General features: G+C 44.9%; 2 protein-coding genes across 9 annotated transcripts in view; one reads left to right on the top strand and one right to left on the bottom strand.

Moving 5' to 3' along the window:
- USP20 (ubiquitin specific peptidase 20) overlaps positions 1-9,557 on the top strand; it is a 50,523-nt gene extending 40,966 nt beyond the window's left edge. The window contains exon 25 of the mRNA XM_081967536.1: positions 9,439-9,557. The gene's annotated coding sequence lies outside the window, so the exon portion shown is untranslated. The remainder of the gene's footprint in view (positions 1-9,438) is intronic.
- FNBP1 (formin binding protein 1) overlaps positions 1-19,437 on the bottom strand; it is a 61,580-nt gene that overhangs the window by 7,470 nt on the left and 34,673 nt on the right. For 2 of the 8 annotated variants that reach the window (XM_081967541.1, XM_081967542.1), the window contains exons 9-14: positions 17,968-18,162; positions 14,113-14,295; positions 6,280-6,315; positions 2,338-2,447; positions 1,449-1,581; positions 48-172 (exon numbers count right to left, since the gene is read on the bottom strand). In XM_081967541.1, the coding sequence (XP_081823667.1) occupies positions 48-172; positions 1,449-1,581; positions 2,338-2,447; positions 6,280-6,315; positions 14,113-14,295; positions 17,968-18,162 (782 nt within the window). Of the gene's footprint in view, positions 1-47; positions 173-1,448; positions 1,582-2,337; positions 2,448-6,279; positions 6,316-6,510; positions 6,526-14,112; positions 14,296-17,967; positions 18,163-19,437 lie in introns of all 8 variants that reach the window. The other 6 variants (XM_081967543.1, XM_081967544.1, XM_081967545.1 and 3 more) reach the window with 6 other exon arrangements.

Genomic DNA, 19,437 nt, shown 5'->3' with positions numbered 1-19,437 from the left:
AGACCTTTGCCCTTCATGGGTCCTCCAGCACAGTACAGGTACTGTACCTCTCTCTATCCTGGACGCAGTTTGTGACGGTCAAGGTGTTACTCTGGGGTTCGTAGACTCCACTCTGGCGGCGCATTACCTCTGTCCGGACAGGTAACCGACCTTCCACCTCCGCTAACCAGCCCTAAAGCAGAGAAGGAGGGAAAATGAGGGACTTTTAATGGTCTGTGGGAATGGCCTTGGGAGACTGGAGGAAGAACTGCGGACTGGATAAAAATATCTCAGCCCAGAGATGGAAAAGGGACGTCGGAAGCATCTCGGAAGTAACAGGAAAGGAAAGGAGAGCAGTTTTCAGTCTTGCAAGATTCTGTGAATGTGATCTGACAATAAGAGTTGGATTTCTTCTCTGGACTACCTTGCAAACCTAACAAAGGAGACTTCATTATCTTTGAAAAACCATCTGGATTTGACCAAGCGGGGCCTCGATATGATGCTCCTCAACTCAGTGGGCTGAGAGACTACTACAGTTCCCAGAATTCCACTGTACTGGCCAGGGAATTTGCCACCCTAGCACATCTGGGCGGCATCTGCTTGGAAAGCCTGCTCTAAACTCAAGATTTCTAAACTTTAGCCATTTTAAGATGCAAGGACTTCTGTTCCCACTATTCTACAGTGACACATTTTCAAGCATGCTGGCTGGGCAACTCTGGGAATTGAAATCCATACATCTTAAAGCTTTCCACCTGGGGAATTCTGGGAGCTGAACTATACCCATTTTAAAGCAGGCTGCCTGGGGGATTCTGGGAATCCATGTCTCCCCATCTTAAAGTTGAGAAACACAGCAGAAACTGGTGTTTAGTTAATTCCTTATTTTTGCACCCCACCAGCATCCAGTGGAGCTTGGAGCAGATTCGGACAGTGAGGAGGTTTGGGAGGAACCTGGGCCAGTCCTGGAGTCTGGGAAAGGCTCTGATGAAGGCTCTGTGTCGGAGGCAGAGAGGGAGCCACAGCCGTATGCCAGTTATCTGACATCTGACTCTGGTCAGACATCAGTGAGGCAGAGGAACAGCTGGAGCCTGTTCCCAGTGTGCGCATGCGCAGAGTGGCCAGACGAAGGGAAGAGCTAAAGAACAGGGGTCGACTTGGGAGGAAGGCCACAGGTGGACAGTGAATGGCCCCTCCCAGAGGGAATAAAAGAAGAGCGAAAAGGGAGTGGGGTTTGCAGGAGACAATTAGTTTGCTTAATTGGTCCCTGACTCTCTGAGGCTCCTTGCCAAGTTTTGCAGATATCAACTTGGCAGCTCTCCCAGCCAGAGAAGGTCTGTGACCGTAAATCCTCCCTCAAAAGACTTTGCTGGATGTGAATGAGCAGAATTCACAGGAAATTAGTAAAAAGGGTTTTTTTGTAGGGACAAGGAGTTGGTTTCATGCTCTCAGGAAGCCTCCGTCAGAACACCTACCTCAAACTTTTGTACTTCCAGCCTCAGCTTCTCCAGGTTTTGTCCGAGTTCAGCTAACTTGATGTCCACGCTAGCTGCGTCCCCCATTTGGGGGTTCTTGATGTAGACGTCTTTCATTTTCGTTAAGGCCTCTCTGAGAAGGAAGAGGGAAGAACCACCATCCAGGAACCAGGAATTAAAACCACTCTCAACCTCTTTTCAGGAGCTGGAGCGTGCGAGCAGCAGCTGTCCTCACCCCTCTACAGCCTGTCCATCCCCATGGCCAAAGACAGTTATTTTATTTCTTACAATAATTATCTTATGAACCACAGAAAGGTTCCTTCGCCAATAAGGCGGAGCTGGAAGATAAAATTTTGTTCTTCAAACACCAAACCAGGAAAAGCTGGTTCTGCATTCTTTACTTTGGCTACAGAACCTCCGGTGATGGAATAGCCACGAGTGGAGAAACACTGCTCAGATCATAGAGTCGGAAGGGACTTTGGAGGTCTTCTAGTCCCACCCCTTCCTCAGGCAGGAGACCCTGTTCCATTCCAAATAAAGGGCTGCCCAAGCTCATCTTAAAAGCCTCCAGTAATGGAGCAGTCACAACTTCTGGAGTTCCACTGATTAATTGTTTTCGCAACCAAAAACTTTCTCCTCATTCCTAGGTTGCTTCTTCTCCTGCCTTCCGGTGCGTTGGGGAATAGATTGACCCCTCATCTTCGTGGCAGTCCCTCAAATATTGGAAGACGCTGTTACGTCCTTCTTTTCATTAGACTAGAGAGACCCACAGTCCCTGCAACCGTTTTTTCGTAGGTTTTAGCCTCCAGCCCCCTAATCACCTTTGCGGCTCTTCTCCGCACTCTTTCTAGAATAGTCCCCACATTTTTTTCCCTGTCGTTTGATCTACCTTTGATCCAGCTCTTTCTGAATATCCTTGTTGATTTCATCCACTTTTTGCTGGAGTTTCTTTCTCCGTTGCTCCGGGGGAAGGTTGCTATAATCTTCTGGTCCTCCTCCCTGAGGTTTTCAGGAAGGCGAAAAAGGAGAAAAAAAGATGAAAAGTGAAATCTCTCGATCCCATTGCACGTGAGAATTTTATCTGCCTGTACAGCAATATTCTGACCCAATTAGTTATCAAAAGATGTTGTCTTGCCTGACTTAAAGGCATTTCTTTTAAGGCGGTGGATTGGCTGTTGAACAGCCAATCGCAGGGAGTTCCCACACTCTTCTCTAAGATACAAGCATCTCCCCAAAAAATAAAAATAAACAAGAAAAAAACCTGGAAGCATCTTTAGTGAATAGTAAAGGTAAAGGTTCCCGTCGCACATATGTGCTAGTCGTTCCCGACTCTAGGGGGTGGTGCTCATCTCCGTTTCAAAGCCGAAGAGCCAGCGTTGTCCAAATACGTCTCAGTGGTCATGGGGTCAGCATGACTCAATGCCGAAGGCTCACAGAACGCTGTTCCCTTCCCACCAAAGGTGGTTCCTATTTGTCTACTTGCATTTGTTACATGATTTTGAACTGCTAGGTTGGCAGAAGCTGGGACAAGTCATGGGAGCTCACTCCGTTACATGGCGCTAGGGATTCGAACCGCCGAACTGCCGACCTTCTGATCGACAAGTTCAGCATCTTAGCCACTGAGCCACCACGTGCCTTCGTGAATAGCTAATTATATTAAAAGGCTCAAAGCTCTTGTAAAACCACAGCTCCCTTCATCAGATACGCAGGATGGCTGGATTAATCTAAGGTTTAATTTAGGAGGCGGCTGGGAGAGAAAGGGGAAGGGAAAATAGGTTGGTTATTGATGAAGGGAGCTGCATCTGACAAAAGCTTCTTAGATTTGTGCAACCAACTTCATCCCATTTGTCGGACAAAGCACTATCCAACTTCTGATTTCCTCCCCCCTCCCTTCCGAACATGAACTAATGTGGCCCTCGGCTTTGGGAAAATCTATGAATGATGGCTTCCAATGGTCACTAAACGAACGGTCGTTAATTCGAGGACTCCCTCTACGGTATGCAAACTGTAGCGAAGACACAACCTTTTATGGCTGCATCAGTTGAAAAAGAGGCAGAGGTGGAATCACCATCAACTTTGCAAGCCAATCGGGGTCAGTTTAAGCAGGAAATGAACTCCCGTACTTTTCCTGCTGAATCAGTTACTTGTGTGTGATTTCTGATTGTGATTGCTGCTGCAAACTCTTGACACCTCCTTGCAGCAAATAGCCTGGTCGGATTGCCACAGACCATCGCCTCCTCCGTCCCTCGCATTCGTTTTTGGCTACATTCGATGTATAAGACGCACCCAAATTTTCACACACTTTTAGGCGGGTGGGGTGGCGTGGAGAGTACGTTTTATACTCCGAAAAACACGGTAATTTAATGGAAGGGAAAATTCGGCAGGACGTTGATTAAAACATGGCCTGTGGATAAGACCGGACTTTTATAAAGCTCAGTAGGTTTTGGATTTCCAGGTAGATCTGGTTCATTTTTGCTTTTCACCTACTTTCCCTTTCCCCTGTTTCATTCTACCCTGAAAAGGAACCAGCCTGTCGTTTTAATATTTCTTTTTATCATCCGTCTGTTGTTTCCCCCCTCGGGCTGCCCTGCTGCATTGCTTTGAATTTACTCACGCGGCACTGAAGCCCTTTTGGCTAGGAAATAAGCAAGGGGCTTTGGAGGACTGCTGTGGTTGTTAAATCCAGCTAACGAAATGCAAGGGAAGCAGAATTTGAGCTGTTTGGTCCCAACTCATCTGCAGATGCTTATCAGTTGATAAGCCAGTTCATCAGCTCAGAATTCAGAATAACAAGAGTTGGAAGGGACCTTGGAGGTCTTCTAATCCAACCCCCTGCTTAGGCAGGAAACCCTACAACACCTCAGAAAAATGGTCATCCAACATCGTCTTACAACCTTCCAGTGTTGGAGCATTCACAACCTCTGGAGGCAAGTTGTTCCACTGATTAATTTTTCCAACTATCATGAATTTTCTCCTTAGTTCTAGGTTGATTAGTTTCCACCCATTGCTTCTTGTTCTACCCTCGGGTGCCTTGGAGAATAGTTTGACTCCCTCTTCTTTGTGGCAGCCTCTGAGATATTGGAAGACTGCTATCATGTCTCCCTTGGTCCTTCTTTTCTATTAAAGTAGTTCCTGCAACCGTTCTTCATATGTTTTAGCCTCCAGTTGCTCTTCTCTGCACTCTTTCCATAGTCTCCGCATCTATTTTTACATCGTAGCCACCAAAGCTGAATGCAATTATTCCAAGTGTGGCCTTCCCAAGGCCTTATAAAGGGGTATCAACCCTTCACGTGATCTTGATTCTCTCCCTCTGCTGATGCAGCCTAGAACTGTGTTGGCTTTTGGGGCAGCTGCTGCCCACGGCTGGCTCACATTGAAATGGTTGTCCACTCGGACCCCAAGAACTGTCTGAGTTTGAAGTTGATTGATCTCTCCACCTCCTGAACTGGCTCCGATGGTTCCATTCAGGTCTCTTGATCCAACCACCTGCAACCCTGGTGGAATTTCAGAAGAAATCCCCCTATTTAAATACCTAGCTAGTAAATTACAGCGAGTCCTTGACGTGCAACCGTTCGTTTAGTGACCGTCCAAAGTTACAACAGCACTGGAAAAAAAAAGTGACCTATGATTGTATTTTTACACTTGCGATCCAAACAAGCTCCTCATAACCATGTCATCAAAATTGAGAACGCTTGGCTCATACTTATGACAGTCGCAGTGCCTTGGGGGTGGGGGTCACACGATCCCCTTTTGCGACCTTCTGACTGGCAGAGTCAATGGGGAAGTCAGATTCACCCCCCCAAAAAAAACCCTTCCCATGTTCCTAACTTAACAACAGCAGCGATTCACTTAACAACTGCTGCAAGAAAGGTCGTAAAACGGCCTTTCACGATGGGAAATTGTGGTCATAAATTGAGGACTTCCTGTGGCGCCAAACCTAACACGCCATCTTATTCACCATGAACCTATTTGAGCTAGAAACTACGATGGGCCTCCAGTGAACTCCCTTGTCACCAGCCCCAGTTTTTTGGGAATTAAGTGGAGTTATTCTTTTTAAACGGTTTGGTTGAAATTTGCTGGGAAGGGATTAAAAAGCGTTAGTTTGAGGAACTCTTGCGTGAGAGGCTGAAAAACGTAGCTGGCTAACAAACCAAGAGAAATGGATAACCAAGATGGCGATCGCATTCTGTACAGTCCAGTTATTGTGATTAATGTTGAACTCAATGAAGGACAGGAGGAGATGCAAAGATTTTTTTTTTATCAATGATGATCAATGCATATATTCCTGAGGATCTTTTCGTTCTCCATTGGGTAGAGTCCAAAATGATATTGTTCAGAGAAGAGTTTAAGTTCCCTAACCAAGACTTTCCATCCTGCAGTGATTTTCACTACCCTGCTAAATTTGGAATAATGACCAATTTCTTTGTCATTTGTAACGAGGATAAGCAAACCTTTAACCAACACAACATTCTTGCAATTGGGAAAGAACTCCAAAAACTTAACTATCCTAAATTTTTCTTTTAATTGGGGAGCATTGTTTTTTTTAACAAGACATCTATGATCTGAATTGGCCAGGATCTTCTCTGTTGTTTATTGAGTTCAACATTTTGTTTTCTTTGTTCTTCCCACTTGTGGATGGAGAAAAGCCTCTTTTTAACCCAAACTAAATAATTTTAAATCTGTTTCAAGGCCGTCTGTCAGTTCAGAATGACAAGCCTATTATCTACGTTTTTTTTGCAGCCTGCATCGCGCGAGGCTTTCTAAAGCCTTCTACTTAGATTGAGACAAGTTAATTCTTAGTAGTTCATTAGCAACATCAAAATTGGATCACCTCCATTAAATTCCAGACTTGCATATTCAAAGTTATCTGATAAAGGCCAAAAGAAAAGAAAACAAATAAACACACGCAAAACACACCAACACACTTAAAAGACAACAGGGAAAAAATAGTCATTTTACAAGCTACACAAGTCACACAGATATAAAATGGTGATATTTTTAAAATATATATAAATATATATATATATAAATATATACATATACATGCTGGGATGGTGCTTACCAGCTTCAGGGAAAGCTTCGCGTTTAAAGCGGAGAAGGACGGAGAAGGGGGGGAAGAAAAGAGAGAGAGAGAAAGAAAATAACGTATCAGAAAAAGGAGACAAAGCTCAAAACTGCGTTTAATAAAACGATGCGAATGAACTGGACACACGGACAGAGGTCAGCTCAGCTTGTGCAAATGGACACTGGTTTTCACAGAACTTTGCAAAGGTTCACAAGATTGTAATGGGGCAAAAAAATAATAATACTGCTTTGGTCTCCCCGCTGCCTACAAATACAAATTCAGGGGTTGTTGTTTTTTTTTTTTTATCCTGCCTCTTCCATGCTAATCGGCCTCTGCAAAAACAAAACAACAAAGGTGACTTAAGAGCCGCTGAATAATGCAAAATAACTCCTTATGCTTTAGACCTCTTAACTTTTTAAATAAGGCTTGCCAACTTTTTACATGTAGTTATTAGTATTGTGTTGGTTGCTTCCAAGTATGATTCGTAAACCGTTTATGGTGTTTTTATGGCTTTAATTATTGGGGGCTGGTTTGCTGGCCAGAGTGGCACGGATTGAGATGGGCGGCTATAGAAATTGAATAAATAAAATAAGAAAGAGGAGGGAGGGAGGAGGGAGAGAGGGGGTAGAGAGAAGGAAAAAAAGGAAGGAAAAAGGGATGGAGGGAAAGAAGGAAGGAAGGAGAGGAAAAAGGGGATGACAGAAGGAAGGAGGGAAGGAAGGAAGGAAAAATGGATGGATGGATGGATGGATGGATGGATGGATAAAAATTATTAAGTGGCCATGAGAACTGTTTAATTCACTTTCTGTCCGGAAGCTTGGGGAAAAAAAGTGTTTAGCTTCCAGGCAGGCAGGGAGGAAATTAAACATCTCAATATCTCTTATTCCTTCCTTTATGATGCTATTGTGCACATTTCCAGTTTGAGCATCGGGGCGTTCAAAACTGGAGTTTGGTGCACAATAGAGGAAAAAAGACAATTTGAGGGCCAGAATCTAAGCCACCTCAAACTGCAACAGAGCTGTCATTAAAAAAAAAAAAACTATTCTCCAAAGGATGGGAATAAGATTTTGTATTAATTCATAGCCCCCTCACTAGAATGCACAGATATAAACTAATAGTTTAGCCTTAGATGAAACAAAACAAAAAGGATCATTATTACATAAAACAAGGAAAAGTCCATCTTACTGATGTGTTACTAAAGACTTTGTTTTTACATTCATTGTTCAAAACAGTGCCATGTTAGGGATTTTATTTGCCAGTAAAACCTTTTTAACAGACTGAGAAATATGGCTTCCTGGATTTTAAAAATAGGTCAGATAATATATCCTGCTGAAATGTCTAAAAATAAATGCCGGGAGTAACCTAAACTCTAAAAATAAACAAACCTTTTCTCTGTCTGTAATGGGCTAGCACATCCGCATATTTTCAATTTATCCAAGTTGTATCAGAATGGTTAAAAAATAAATAAAAAGAAAAAACAGAGACCAAGCTAGAAACCTGTAAATCTAACCGAGTTTCTTTTGAATGTTATCTTGTTGCTCTGGACTTTTTTTTAAAAAGTGAACAATTGTATTTAGTGAACAATTTTTATATATTTTCACCTGGGTAATTTCTCTATCTCTCTATAATCCACCAGAATTTAGAGGTAGAATTCCAGTTTTATACACAGCTTTTTCTCAAATTTTCTCACTTCCCGTGAACTGGTCACGAAGGTAAAAAGCATTGAGAACTGGTTTTGTTAAGGGTGAAGTACAGGGACTGGGAACTGGGAATTGTAGTCGCCTCTTAGATCTGGAAGGAGGCCTACCTCTTAGGGTTGTTGGCGTGAGAAAAAAACAGGAGGGTGCATTATGTTTGCTGGATTGAATTGTGCCAATGTAAGGGGCCACATAAATCTAGATAACATAAGTCAGCCAGGTGACCGTGAGTTCTAGTCCTGCCTTAGGCATGAAAGCTGACTGGGTGCACGTGGACCAATCACCAGGAGGTGGTAAATTTGCTATCTTGAGCTGTTTATTTAAAAAATAATAATAAAGGTGGGGCATAAATAATAAAATAAACCACCTAGGGCATGTATCCATTCTCCTGGCAAGCTGCAGCATAGGCTTATCATGCCCCCCCCCCCGCACTTACCTGAACACCCCCTGAGGGTTGAACCCCTGTGCAAAACACTGTTTTATCCTGGCGTTTTGCATTTCCCCCCCAAAATAAAATGTGAATAAATGCAACCAACATCTTACAAAAGACCGAAGGGCTAGCCTCAACCCAGGCCCACAGAATCTGGGCATCTCCTTTGCTGTCGTTTCCCCCCCGTCCCCCCCCGCCCCCCCCATGGCTGTGAACGTCTACAAAGACACAAGGCTACTACACAGATCTCCAACGGCTACATGCAGGCTATAAGAACTATGAGGAGGGACGGTTGTCAAAGGAAAACCGCCTCCCTCCTAAAAGCATGCGCTATGAGTCAAAGCTGGTCACTCTCTAGACAGGGGGAAGTAACAACGCCAAAAGCTACGGATTTGCCATCCAACAAGGCCACTATTTTAACGGTGACTCCATAGATGCTACGGGTCGGACCACACATTTATATATATATATATATATACAGCGTATCTACAGCTTACAAAATGAGGCGGGGAGGGGGGGGGCGAGAGACAGAGGAGGAAGGGGGGAAATGAGAACAGAAGGTATTGCCTAACCGGGGAATTCTGGGAGTTGAAGTCCACACCTCTTCGAGTGGCCAAGGTTGAAAGTCTGCAGAACCGCAAGCGATAAATTCAAGAATAAAATTCCTTTGCATCCTTCCCAACCAGATCCCCTACTTTATTCGGGTTCCCCCACCGCCAACTGAGGGCTCCGGAGAAGACGGGGAGGTGGGCCAGTCTCTGATTTCTCACAATCCCCCTTTCTTATACCCGAAAACAGGGCAATAACCCTCTGGGGCTCATGTTGTCAGGATGCAGCAGAGGGAGCCGATGGAGGGGAAGCCGCAAGCAAAACGACGGACACGCGGCAGTGCATGGAGAAGCCGGTGGATCTCGGCGTTCCTGGCACGTGGCAAACCATGACTCTCGTTTACAGCGGGCAAGAGGGCGGATTCCGAGTGCTTAGACCAAGACTGAAGAGCCAGGTAAGGCACAAAGGTGTATTGTGTGTTTTTCTGCATTGGAATGGAGAGGCTTGGCCTTGGAAAAACCCACCATCTCCTTTCTTCCAAGGTGATTTTTGGGGTGAGGCAATTTTGCCAAACTTGGCACGGGGCTAAGGAGCCAGAGGTTGCTGCCCACTGCAGTGTAACTCCCTTCTTCTCCAGCTCACTGGGTGAGAACAAGCCTATCGAGGACACGATTTAATTACAGGTAGTCCCCGACTCAGGACCGCTGGCTTAGTGACCGTTCAACGGCACTGAAAAAAAGAGACTTAGGAACGTTTCTCACGCTTACGACCATGGCAGCATTCCCTGTGGTTACCCAATCAAAATTCTGACGCTCAGCAACTGACCCCTATTTATGTCCCGTGTGTGTGTGTGTGTGTGTGTGTGTGTGTGTGTGTGTGTCACGTGTTCCCCTTTTGTGACCTCTAGCCCGAGAAAGCCAGATTCACTTAACAACCCTGTGACTAACTTAACAACTGCAGTGAGTCACTTAATCACTGTGGCAAGACAGATACAAAACACACACGTTTGCAGTTAGCAACATAAATTTTGGGCTCAGTTGTGGCCATTCAGGGATGGAACACCCACCATTTCTGGAGGCAAGTCGTTCCACTGGCTAATTGTTCTCATAATTCAGCAATCAGAATAGAGCTGGAAGGGACCTCAGCGGTCAATAGTTGATACAGGTTGCTGTCAACTGAACATTTAAAGATTTGCCACAAATACCATTGACTGGTGCTAATGGTTGATACAGGTGCTGCCAGCGTCCTAAGTATCAACCAAGTATCTTCTTAAGATGTATGATGCTCCGAGTAACACAATTTTTTGCAGTTCCGCTGGTGTTATGCAGGAAGCTGCAATTTATTGATGTGTTTTGTAAAATTCTTGGACAGGGTACCAAGTGCCCGATGACATTGGGTATCACTGTTACATGCTTCATCTATGGCTGTGTAGTTTCGATGGCCAGGTCGCGATATTCCTTGATTTTTTTCCAATTCTTTTTCTTTGACTCTGGCATCTCCTGGTAGTGCAATATCAATAAACTGTACACTTCGGCCGTGATATCTGGCATGTTGTGTTCATCATCATCATCATCATCATCATCATCATCATCATCATCATCATCATTATTACCCACCCCAGCCTATCACTCTGCCAAATAGCCAGTTTTTGCTTCTCCCATCTTCTGGACATCAGCAAAGAGAGTTTCACTGCAGCAGTCATTCTGCCCCTTTCATGGTACATTCACTTTTTTATTCCCCATTCGCCAAAGTTGCTTTGGATTTTCCAATGTTTACGGTTTTTGAAATCGCAAGCCAACCCAGCACACACCCTGCGATGTGAAGGAAGCACCCCCTCCCTTCAAGACTCGGGATTTTGTTTTGTTTGTTTGCAACCTCCCGGGGGTTTGCTGAGGGCCGAATTGGAACTTGGACGTCCTCCTCCTTGCAAACGTTGCAAACATGTCAGTGGTTGCGTGGGCCATCTACACCATCCACGGGACTTACAATATACTCCCTAGCCTCCACGGCATAGGTGGGTCTGCCTAATCGCCTCTTCATGTGTTCTTTGTCAAAGTACAAAGACTGAGATTGTTGCTGAGTTAGCAAAAGAAAATGCAGGTGTTAAAAAGAAAGGAGGAGGAAGAGGAGGAGCAGAAGGAAGAACGAAAAATAATAATAAAGAGAGCTACATTTATTCCTCCTACAGCAATAAAGGTTACCTCTGGCTGGAGCATGAGGAAAACAACGCAAACAAAGATAATTTGAACTGCGAGATGGTTAACCAGGAATCAACCACTGTAAGAGGGTGGCCAGGTTACGAACTGACACAGGCTTGTGACCAGGAATCAGGACACTGTTGTGGCCCACCAGCTGGCAGCAGATTCGGACAGTGAGGAGGTTGGGGAGGAACCTGGGCCAGTCCTGGAGTCTGGGGAAGGCTCTGATAAGGGCTCTGTGTCGGAGGCAGAGAGGGTGCCAGGGCCGTATGCCAGTTATCAGCTGCCTTCGGAGTCAGACATCTGTGAGGCAGAGGAACAGCTGGAGCCTGTTCCCAGTGTGCCCATGCGCAGAGTGGCCAGACAAAGGGAAGAGCTAAAGAACAGGGGTCGACTTGGGAGTAAGGCCACAGGTGGAAGATGAATGGCAGGAAAAAGGAAAAAAATACCTAGCTAAAAAATTAACTAATTACTAAACAGTCACTAACCCCGATTCCATGCAATGCTTCTAACCTGCTATACCAAATGTTTAAACACAGCAAGGACAAAGGTAATCATAGGTTTGATCAATAAACTATAATTGAAGGACGGCATTGCATAAAACTGCCTTTTGTAAACTTCTCCACATTGGCTTACATGACTTTAGAAAACACAAAGGACCGAAATGCTCAATTTAATGAATTTTCACGATTGCTTCCATGGCTTGGGTTCTCTCTTATTAGGGCCGAGCCAGAAAACTGAATAATTTATCCGGTCACCGGAAAATCCCAAGGGTCCCTCCCCCAATTAATAATAATAATAATTTAAAACCCTTCACATTAAGAAAACTAGCTTATCAGTTTGTTCCCTGACAGGCTAACCTTTTAGAGGCGGGGAGTTTCTTGGAGTTTGGGATATACTATTTTACACTGAATTATAATCCATTTAATTTAAAAGTAGCAGTTTTCTATATCCCGTCCTACGAAACACTAGCTGGTTGTTTAATCCCAAATGAAATGAAACCCACAATAAATTTCCCAGCTTGGGTAGAGTTTCAGAGTGAAGATCCTAAAATGAAAAAAAAAGCCCATGCTCCACAGTTTATTTCAGTTTTTTTCCTAAATATGCCAAACACCTACCGGATTTCTTCCGCAGGGAAAAACAATCATTAATCTGCAAGCAAACCAGGGCTGAAATAATACTAAAATAAGATCAACATCCCCAAAAGCTGAAAAAAGGAATAAATTAATTTATTTATTTTTTAGGCATTTGCGGCAGGCAGATTGGAAAAAGTATTAATTCGGACAATCTCAGTGTGATTGTGCACCCACAACGCACAACATCGAGAAAGAATCAAAAGCAAAACATGGCAAATGATTAAAAATACATTTCTGGATGCAAAACAGGAAAGATAATCGTATGGGAAAGGAAGGAGCCAATAACATCCATTGGGATGGAAACCACAAAGAGTCAAATGTCGCCAAACAACAGTTTGCGACAAATTGCAAGGAAAGGGCCGCATTTTCAGTGCCAGCGCAACTTTGAGTGGTCACTAAATGAATGGTCATAAGTCCAGGACTACCCTGACTCTAGAGACACTGATCAGGTTTGACTGTTTCGATGGCCAAACTGAGTAACAGAGTTGGAAGGGACCTTGGAGGTCTTCTAGTCAACCCCCTGCTTAGGCAGGAAGCCCTACATCACTTCAGACAAATGGATATCCAAGCTCTTCTTAAAAACTTTCAGTGTTGGAGCATTCACAACTTCTGGAGGCAAGTTGTTCCACTGGTTAATTGTTCTAACTGTCAGGGAATTTCTCCTTAGTTCTCATTTGCTTCTCTCCTTGATTAGTTTCCACCCATTGCTTCTTGTCCTGCTTTCAGGTGCTTTGACTCCCACTTCTTTGTGGCAGCCCCTCAAATATTAGAATACTGCTATCACTTCACCCCTAGTTCTTCTTTTCTCTAGACTAAAAGGTAAACGTTCTACTCGCGCATATGTGCCAGTCATTCCTGACTCTAGGGGGCGGTGCTGCTCATCTCCGTTTCAAAGGCCGAAGAGCCAGCGCTGTCCAAAGACGTCTCTGTGGTCACGTGGCCGGCATGACTCAATGCTGAAGGCACACGGAACGCTGTTCCCTTCCCACCAAAAATAGTGGTCTCTATTTTTCTACCTGCATTTTTTAGCGTGCTTTCGAACTGCTAGGTTGGCAGGAGAAGTCACGGGAGCTCACTCCGGTACATGGCACTAAGGATTCGAACCGCCAAACAGCCGACCCTTTCTGATCGACAAGCTCAGCATCTTAGCCACTGAGCCACCGCGTTATCTAGACTAGACATGCCCAATTCCAGCAACCATTATTCATAAGTTTTAGCCTCCTAATCCCCTCGGTTGCTCTTCTCTGCACTCTTTCCAGAGTCTCATCGTCTCTTTTCTATCGCGGTGACCACAACTGGACACAGCTGGGACTTCACCAGTGCAGTATAAAGCGGTCCTAATCGTTTCCCGCATACAAAGGTCCCTGTGACTTTTTGGGGGTGGTTTCACCGTGGGGGTTTTTGACTCCATGTTGAATTCTAATTCTCGGCATCTCGCCGCCGAGCTACACACACACACACACACACACACTATGGCCCTCTACAAGGAAGGAAGGAAGTGGACGTAACCCTCAGTTTCCCCAAACGTCACAACAGAACGTGCAATGGAAGAGGAGAGGAAAGCCGACAGACACACCCAGAGAACTTACCCCGCGCTTTAGGCTCCTGAAGCAGTGGATTTTGGGTTTGGAGGTCATGAATTCGTTGAAGCGATGGGACAGGGGTTCCTTTTGCTGCTTAGGGGACTGAGGGCCATTTGGCAGAGTAGAAGGCGAGGCAGAGGAAGGGGGCAGAGGAGGAGGCTGATAGGGGGGTGTTAAAAGGGACATAAGCTACGTATAAGAGATGGAGAAGTGATAGAATTAAAAAAGAAAACAAAACAACAACACAATGAAATCAAAAAGGTTAAGAAACCAAACCTGGAACCAAATCAAATAATAAATAAAGCACAGAGCATACACACACATACAAAAACAAAACAAAAGGCCAAACAAATTTACAAGCACCAAAAAAGGGAAACTAAAACCAAAACAGATAAGGGGGGGGGGACCCAAAACCTGCTGAAAATCAAATTTCGGAAGAATTCCTCCCAAGAAAAGCCACGGACGTAGGCAAAAGAAAGGGGAAAAAATTGCTGACGTCATGGGGTTTTTCAAAAAAAAAAAAAAATCAGGAAAGCAAAGCAGAAGGTGGGCTGGGGGGGGGGGGAGAAGAGAGAAAGAAAACGAGAGGAGGGGGAAAGTTCGGCCCCTTGAATCCAAAAGAAAGGTTTTCCCCAAAAAAGCCATGATCCAAAAGCAGTTTCGTAGCAGGTGGTTAGGATGCTGGGGGGTGGCTGGCCATGCTGCATGCAGGAGGAGGGAAGCAAAGGGGGAAGCTACTAGGGTGTTTCCCAGCCCCCACTCCCAGGAAGGGTGTTACATAACATTTCTAGGTCAGGATTGAATTGTGACGTCCTTGGTACTCTCTGAGCTTGGCGTTTTATTACCCAACTAGGTAACGTCATCAGTGCTAGAAGGGAGGGTCGCTTGTTCGCTTCTTTGCATACAGAAGCTTTGAGCTTCGTTGCTTGCTTGCAGGCGTTTCTTGACCCAACGAGGTAACACCATCAGTGCTAGTGAGTGTGGCTTGCTCCCTGGTTATATACAGTAGCTCCTAGCTTGGTTGTTTTCTTGCAGACGTTCAGCTAGGTAACATCAGGTTAGGATGCAGCATGGCAGGCTAACTCACTGCTCAGGGCCAGGAATGTCACTCTGACCTACTTCCATCTTTCCAAGGTGGATAAAACGAGGACCCAGATTCTTGGGGGCAATACGCTGACTCTATTAACTGCTTAGAGACGGCTGTAAAAGCACTACTGTGTTTCCCCCAAAATAAGACAGGGCCTTATTGCCTTTTGACCCCCGAAATAAGTACTTGGCCTTGTTTTCGGGAAGGTCTTATTATTTTTGAGGTGCAGGAGGCGGCGAGCGTGGTCACCTCAGGGCTGCTGCAGCATTGCGCTCTTTTTGCGGCAGACATTAGCGTGACAGAAGGGGTGCGGTGGCTAGGGTTGCGGGAGCGGCAAGGGCTAGGGTTGGTAAGGGCATGTGGGGTGCGTGTGGCATGTTCCCCCCTCCCCCCCCAGCCTCGCTCCTCACTTTTGTGTGGCAGGCAACGAGAAGAAATGGCGGGGGACCGGCTGTGCATCGCTTAAATATTTTCGGGGAAGTCTTATTTTTGTGGAAACAGGGTATAAAGGAGTCTATAAGTCTAAGTGTTATTGCTATTACGATCAACAGTGTTAGAATGTAGCACTGGTAGCGGCTACCCTGTTTCTCCGAAAATAAGGCCTCCTCGGATAATAAGCCCCTTCGGGCTTTTGAGCGCCAGCGCCTGAAAATAAACCCTCCCCAAAGACTTTGCAACACAGCAGCAACCATGAGGTGACCAGGCTCGCCGCCTCCTGCACCTCAAAAAGAATAAGACCTCCCTGAAAATAAGGCCAAGCGCTTATTTCGGGGGTCAGAAGAAAACAAGTCCCTGTCTTCTTTTCAGGGAAACACGGTAGCTCCTAGCATTGATGATGTTACTTAATTAAGTCACGAAATGTCTGCGAGAAAACAATCAAGCTCTGCACTACTGTGTTTAGGCAGGGAGAGAGTTATACTCATAGCACTGATGATGTTACCTAGTTGGGTCATGAAAGTCCCTGACAGTGTCCATCCCCAGATGAATGAGTGTCAACTCTCCAAATCCCCCAGTGAATATGCCGTTGCTGAAAATTCTGGGATTTGGAAGAGATGGACTTCAGACGGTGGACTTCAGTTCCCAGATTTTCCCAACCAACATTCGGTCTTTTTGAGAATCCTGGGAATATTCTCCAGAACTACGAATTCTCTTGCCTATTGTGGCTGGGAGTTATGAATTCTGTAAGCGATCCCTGTATCGCTTAAAGAAAACTATTGGTGGACATTGAAGAACAAGATGCAACCACAAACATCAATAAAGTGAAGGTCAAGTGACGCGTGTGAGGACCACTGGTGCAGACCCATCCTACACCCAACCCGTAGGCTAATCATGTAGAAGGCAAAGAGCTACATCTGCAGAAGGTGGAGGACCCAGGAGCATGCCTTGTTCATGCTTCGATCATGCTGGTGGTGAAAAGGAGAAGTTGATGCACGTGGAGAGCGCTAGGCCTGCTCATCCCAAACATTTGCTACCCTGCCCCAAAACGCTTACCCAGAAGCACCCATAGAGATACTGTCCCAACTGCAAAGGAGACACGAAAGCTGGGCTCAGCTTCAAAAGAGTTGAGCCCCTTTTCCCCCCATCTCAATACCGTTTCCAGGTGCCACGGAGAAGGAGAAGTCACATGTTGGGTTGAAGGACCCATGGCTGCGGTCCATCAGCTTCTGGCTTCTTCCTTTGCAAGGGGCCACCCTCCCCCCCCCCCTGATGTGGACAGCGGAGCAAATGTTTAGCCGAAAGACTGAGCATGCAAGTGGAGGAAATAAATCATGTTTCCTAGTTGGACTGGGGGAGGATGAAGTTCTAAAGAAGATGCTTAGGTCTTCCAGCCCAACTTAACAATGGAGAAATTGGGCTTTTCTGTTTCCCTAATGATTGAATTAGCTGGAAAGGGTCGAGCAATGGAACCAGAGGAGCAACTGAGGCAGGCATGGGGAAAAAAAAAAAGAAGAAGAAGGGACAGCAATTATTTAGAATTGAGCAGGAAAGTCTGGAAAAAGAAATTCAGGAAGTCCTCGATTTACAACAGTTGATTTAGTGACTGTTAGAAGTTACGACGGCACTGAAAAAGGGACTTAGGACTGTTTTTCTACACTTATGACCATTGCAGCATCCCCATGATCATGTGATCAAAATTTGGACGCTTGGCAACTGACTCATATTTATGACGGTCACAGTGTACCCTTTTGCGACCTTCTGACAAGCAGAGGCCATGGGGAACAGGCCACAGTCCCCTAACAACCATCTTATTAAGTTAACAACTGCAATGATTCACTTAACAACTCTGGCAAGAAAGGCAACGGGAATTTTGTTTAGATTGCGGTCATAAATCGAGGACTACCTGTAACCACCATGGCGAAGATACAACTGAAACAGAGCCAAAAAACTAACTTTAAATCAATTCAAATCAATTCGGCATTAAAAGCTAAACATAAATTATAATTAAAAGAACCATAATTTCAAAAGAAGATGCATTGAAAAAAAAAAAAAAACTTTGCCAATGAAAAGAAAAACTGTTACATTAAATTTCAAACAGGACCATCAGCTATTAGTTCTTAGAAACTAATTTCTATTTAAAATAAAAAAAGAAGAAGAAGAAGAAGAAGAAGAAGAGAAAGAGAGAGAAAGAGAGAAAAAAAAAAACACTTCACTGCTGGGATTCCAAAGAAAAAAACTCACAAGTAGCAAAAACTACTGTACAAAAAAGTGTGAACAACTAGGCCAAAGTGTGCACAGGAGAGAGAGAGAGAGAGAGAGAGAAATGTCATATATACCTTGTTTTTTTTGATGAACGGCCATAATTTGCCCTTGGACTTGCTGGAAAATCTGGATTCGGATTTGCTCTCTTTTGAGTTCGAGAGGCTGGATTCGGAAACGGCTCGCTTGATTGGTTGGGTGAAGTCTTCGAAGTCAACATCTCCTGGGGGTTCAAAGCCTGATTTGAAGGCATCGATCACGAGCTGAGAATCCTGGATGGGAACACACAACGGCAGAAAACAGGGTCCCAAACTGAGGATCTTGGAATCTCAAGAACTTTGACGGAACCGACAAATTAACCAGTGAACAATTTGCCACTAGAAGTTGTGAATGCTCCTATCTCTGGAAGCTTTTAAGATGAGACCGGGCAGCCATTTGTCTGGAATGGTACAGGGTTTCCTGCTTGAATAGGGGGTTGGACTAGAAGACCTCCAAGGTCCCTTCCAGCCCTACACTGAGAGTCTCACTCAATCCAGGTCATGGTTGACCCGAAGGTGCTTTTTTCAAAAGGCAGCCGGACTTCTGTGCTTTCTTTTTCCTTGAAGAAGTTTCGCTTCTTGTCCAAGAAGCTTCTTCACTTCACAAGAAGCAGGTTTTGGGGTTATCAGCTAAGAAAATGACCTTTTGGGGGCTTTTGCAGGAAACAATTTGTTCCTTGGGTCGTTTCAGGAATGGAAAGTTCTGTTTGTGAATATAAGAGACTCTGGGCCAAGGGTTGCCTTGCCCTCCGGTTGGAAACTAGTTATCTGGCAGCTCTCCAAGCGAGATAAGGTTCGTGTGGATAAACATCCCTCTGAAAGACTGTTTCACTAAGCCTTGCGGACAGGGAATGAAAGGAATTCAGAGTCGTGTAAATAAAAGAGACTAAGACTCTGCTTCATCCTTGTTAAGGAAGCCTGGGTCAGAATAGTTGTTTGCCGCAGACATGAGGGTGTGTTCCCAATTCAGTAACTCTTCCCAAACTTCACAGAAAAGGGCGGGAAGAGGAAAAGGAAATTAAGAAGGGAATAGCTGCGAACTGGAGAGACAAAGAAAAGCAGAGGAAGCCGCATCCTATATGTTCCACCTCCTCTTTTTTGATGTTATTTTATTTTCAAACCTTTGCTTTATCTTTTCTAAGCCATGCCACATCCCCTGCCCTGGATTCTAACATCCTATCACTGCATCGGAAGGAAACACGGCGAGCTGACTTTATCCAGACAGGAAACAGGAAATCAGACATATATCCAGAGCAAGTTCACTGCTGCTCTCAGCTTTCTGAATTTGTGCTGTTTAAATTGGTCATCTCAATCCTGCTCACCTGCCCTTGGATGGGCGTCACGGGGGTGGGGGGGTGGGTCACCTCTGGCTTGCAGGAGGTGATGACATGGTGAAAGGGGACAATGGATGCACTGCCTTTAGTATAAAAAGCTGCAATGAAGGAACCACATCTGATTCTGTTTCAAAGCAAACATGGTTTACACCTGATCATCTTCATTTAACGACCC

This window comes from Natrix helvetica (assembly GCF_964273705.1).
Source record: "Natrix helvetica genome assembly, chromosome: 15".
NCBI classification, from domain to species: Eukaryota; Metazoa; Chordata; class Lepidosauria; order Squamata; family Natricidae; genus Natrix; species Natrix helvetica.
This window is presented reverse-complemented; position numbering and strand designations above follow the sequence as displayed.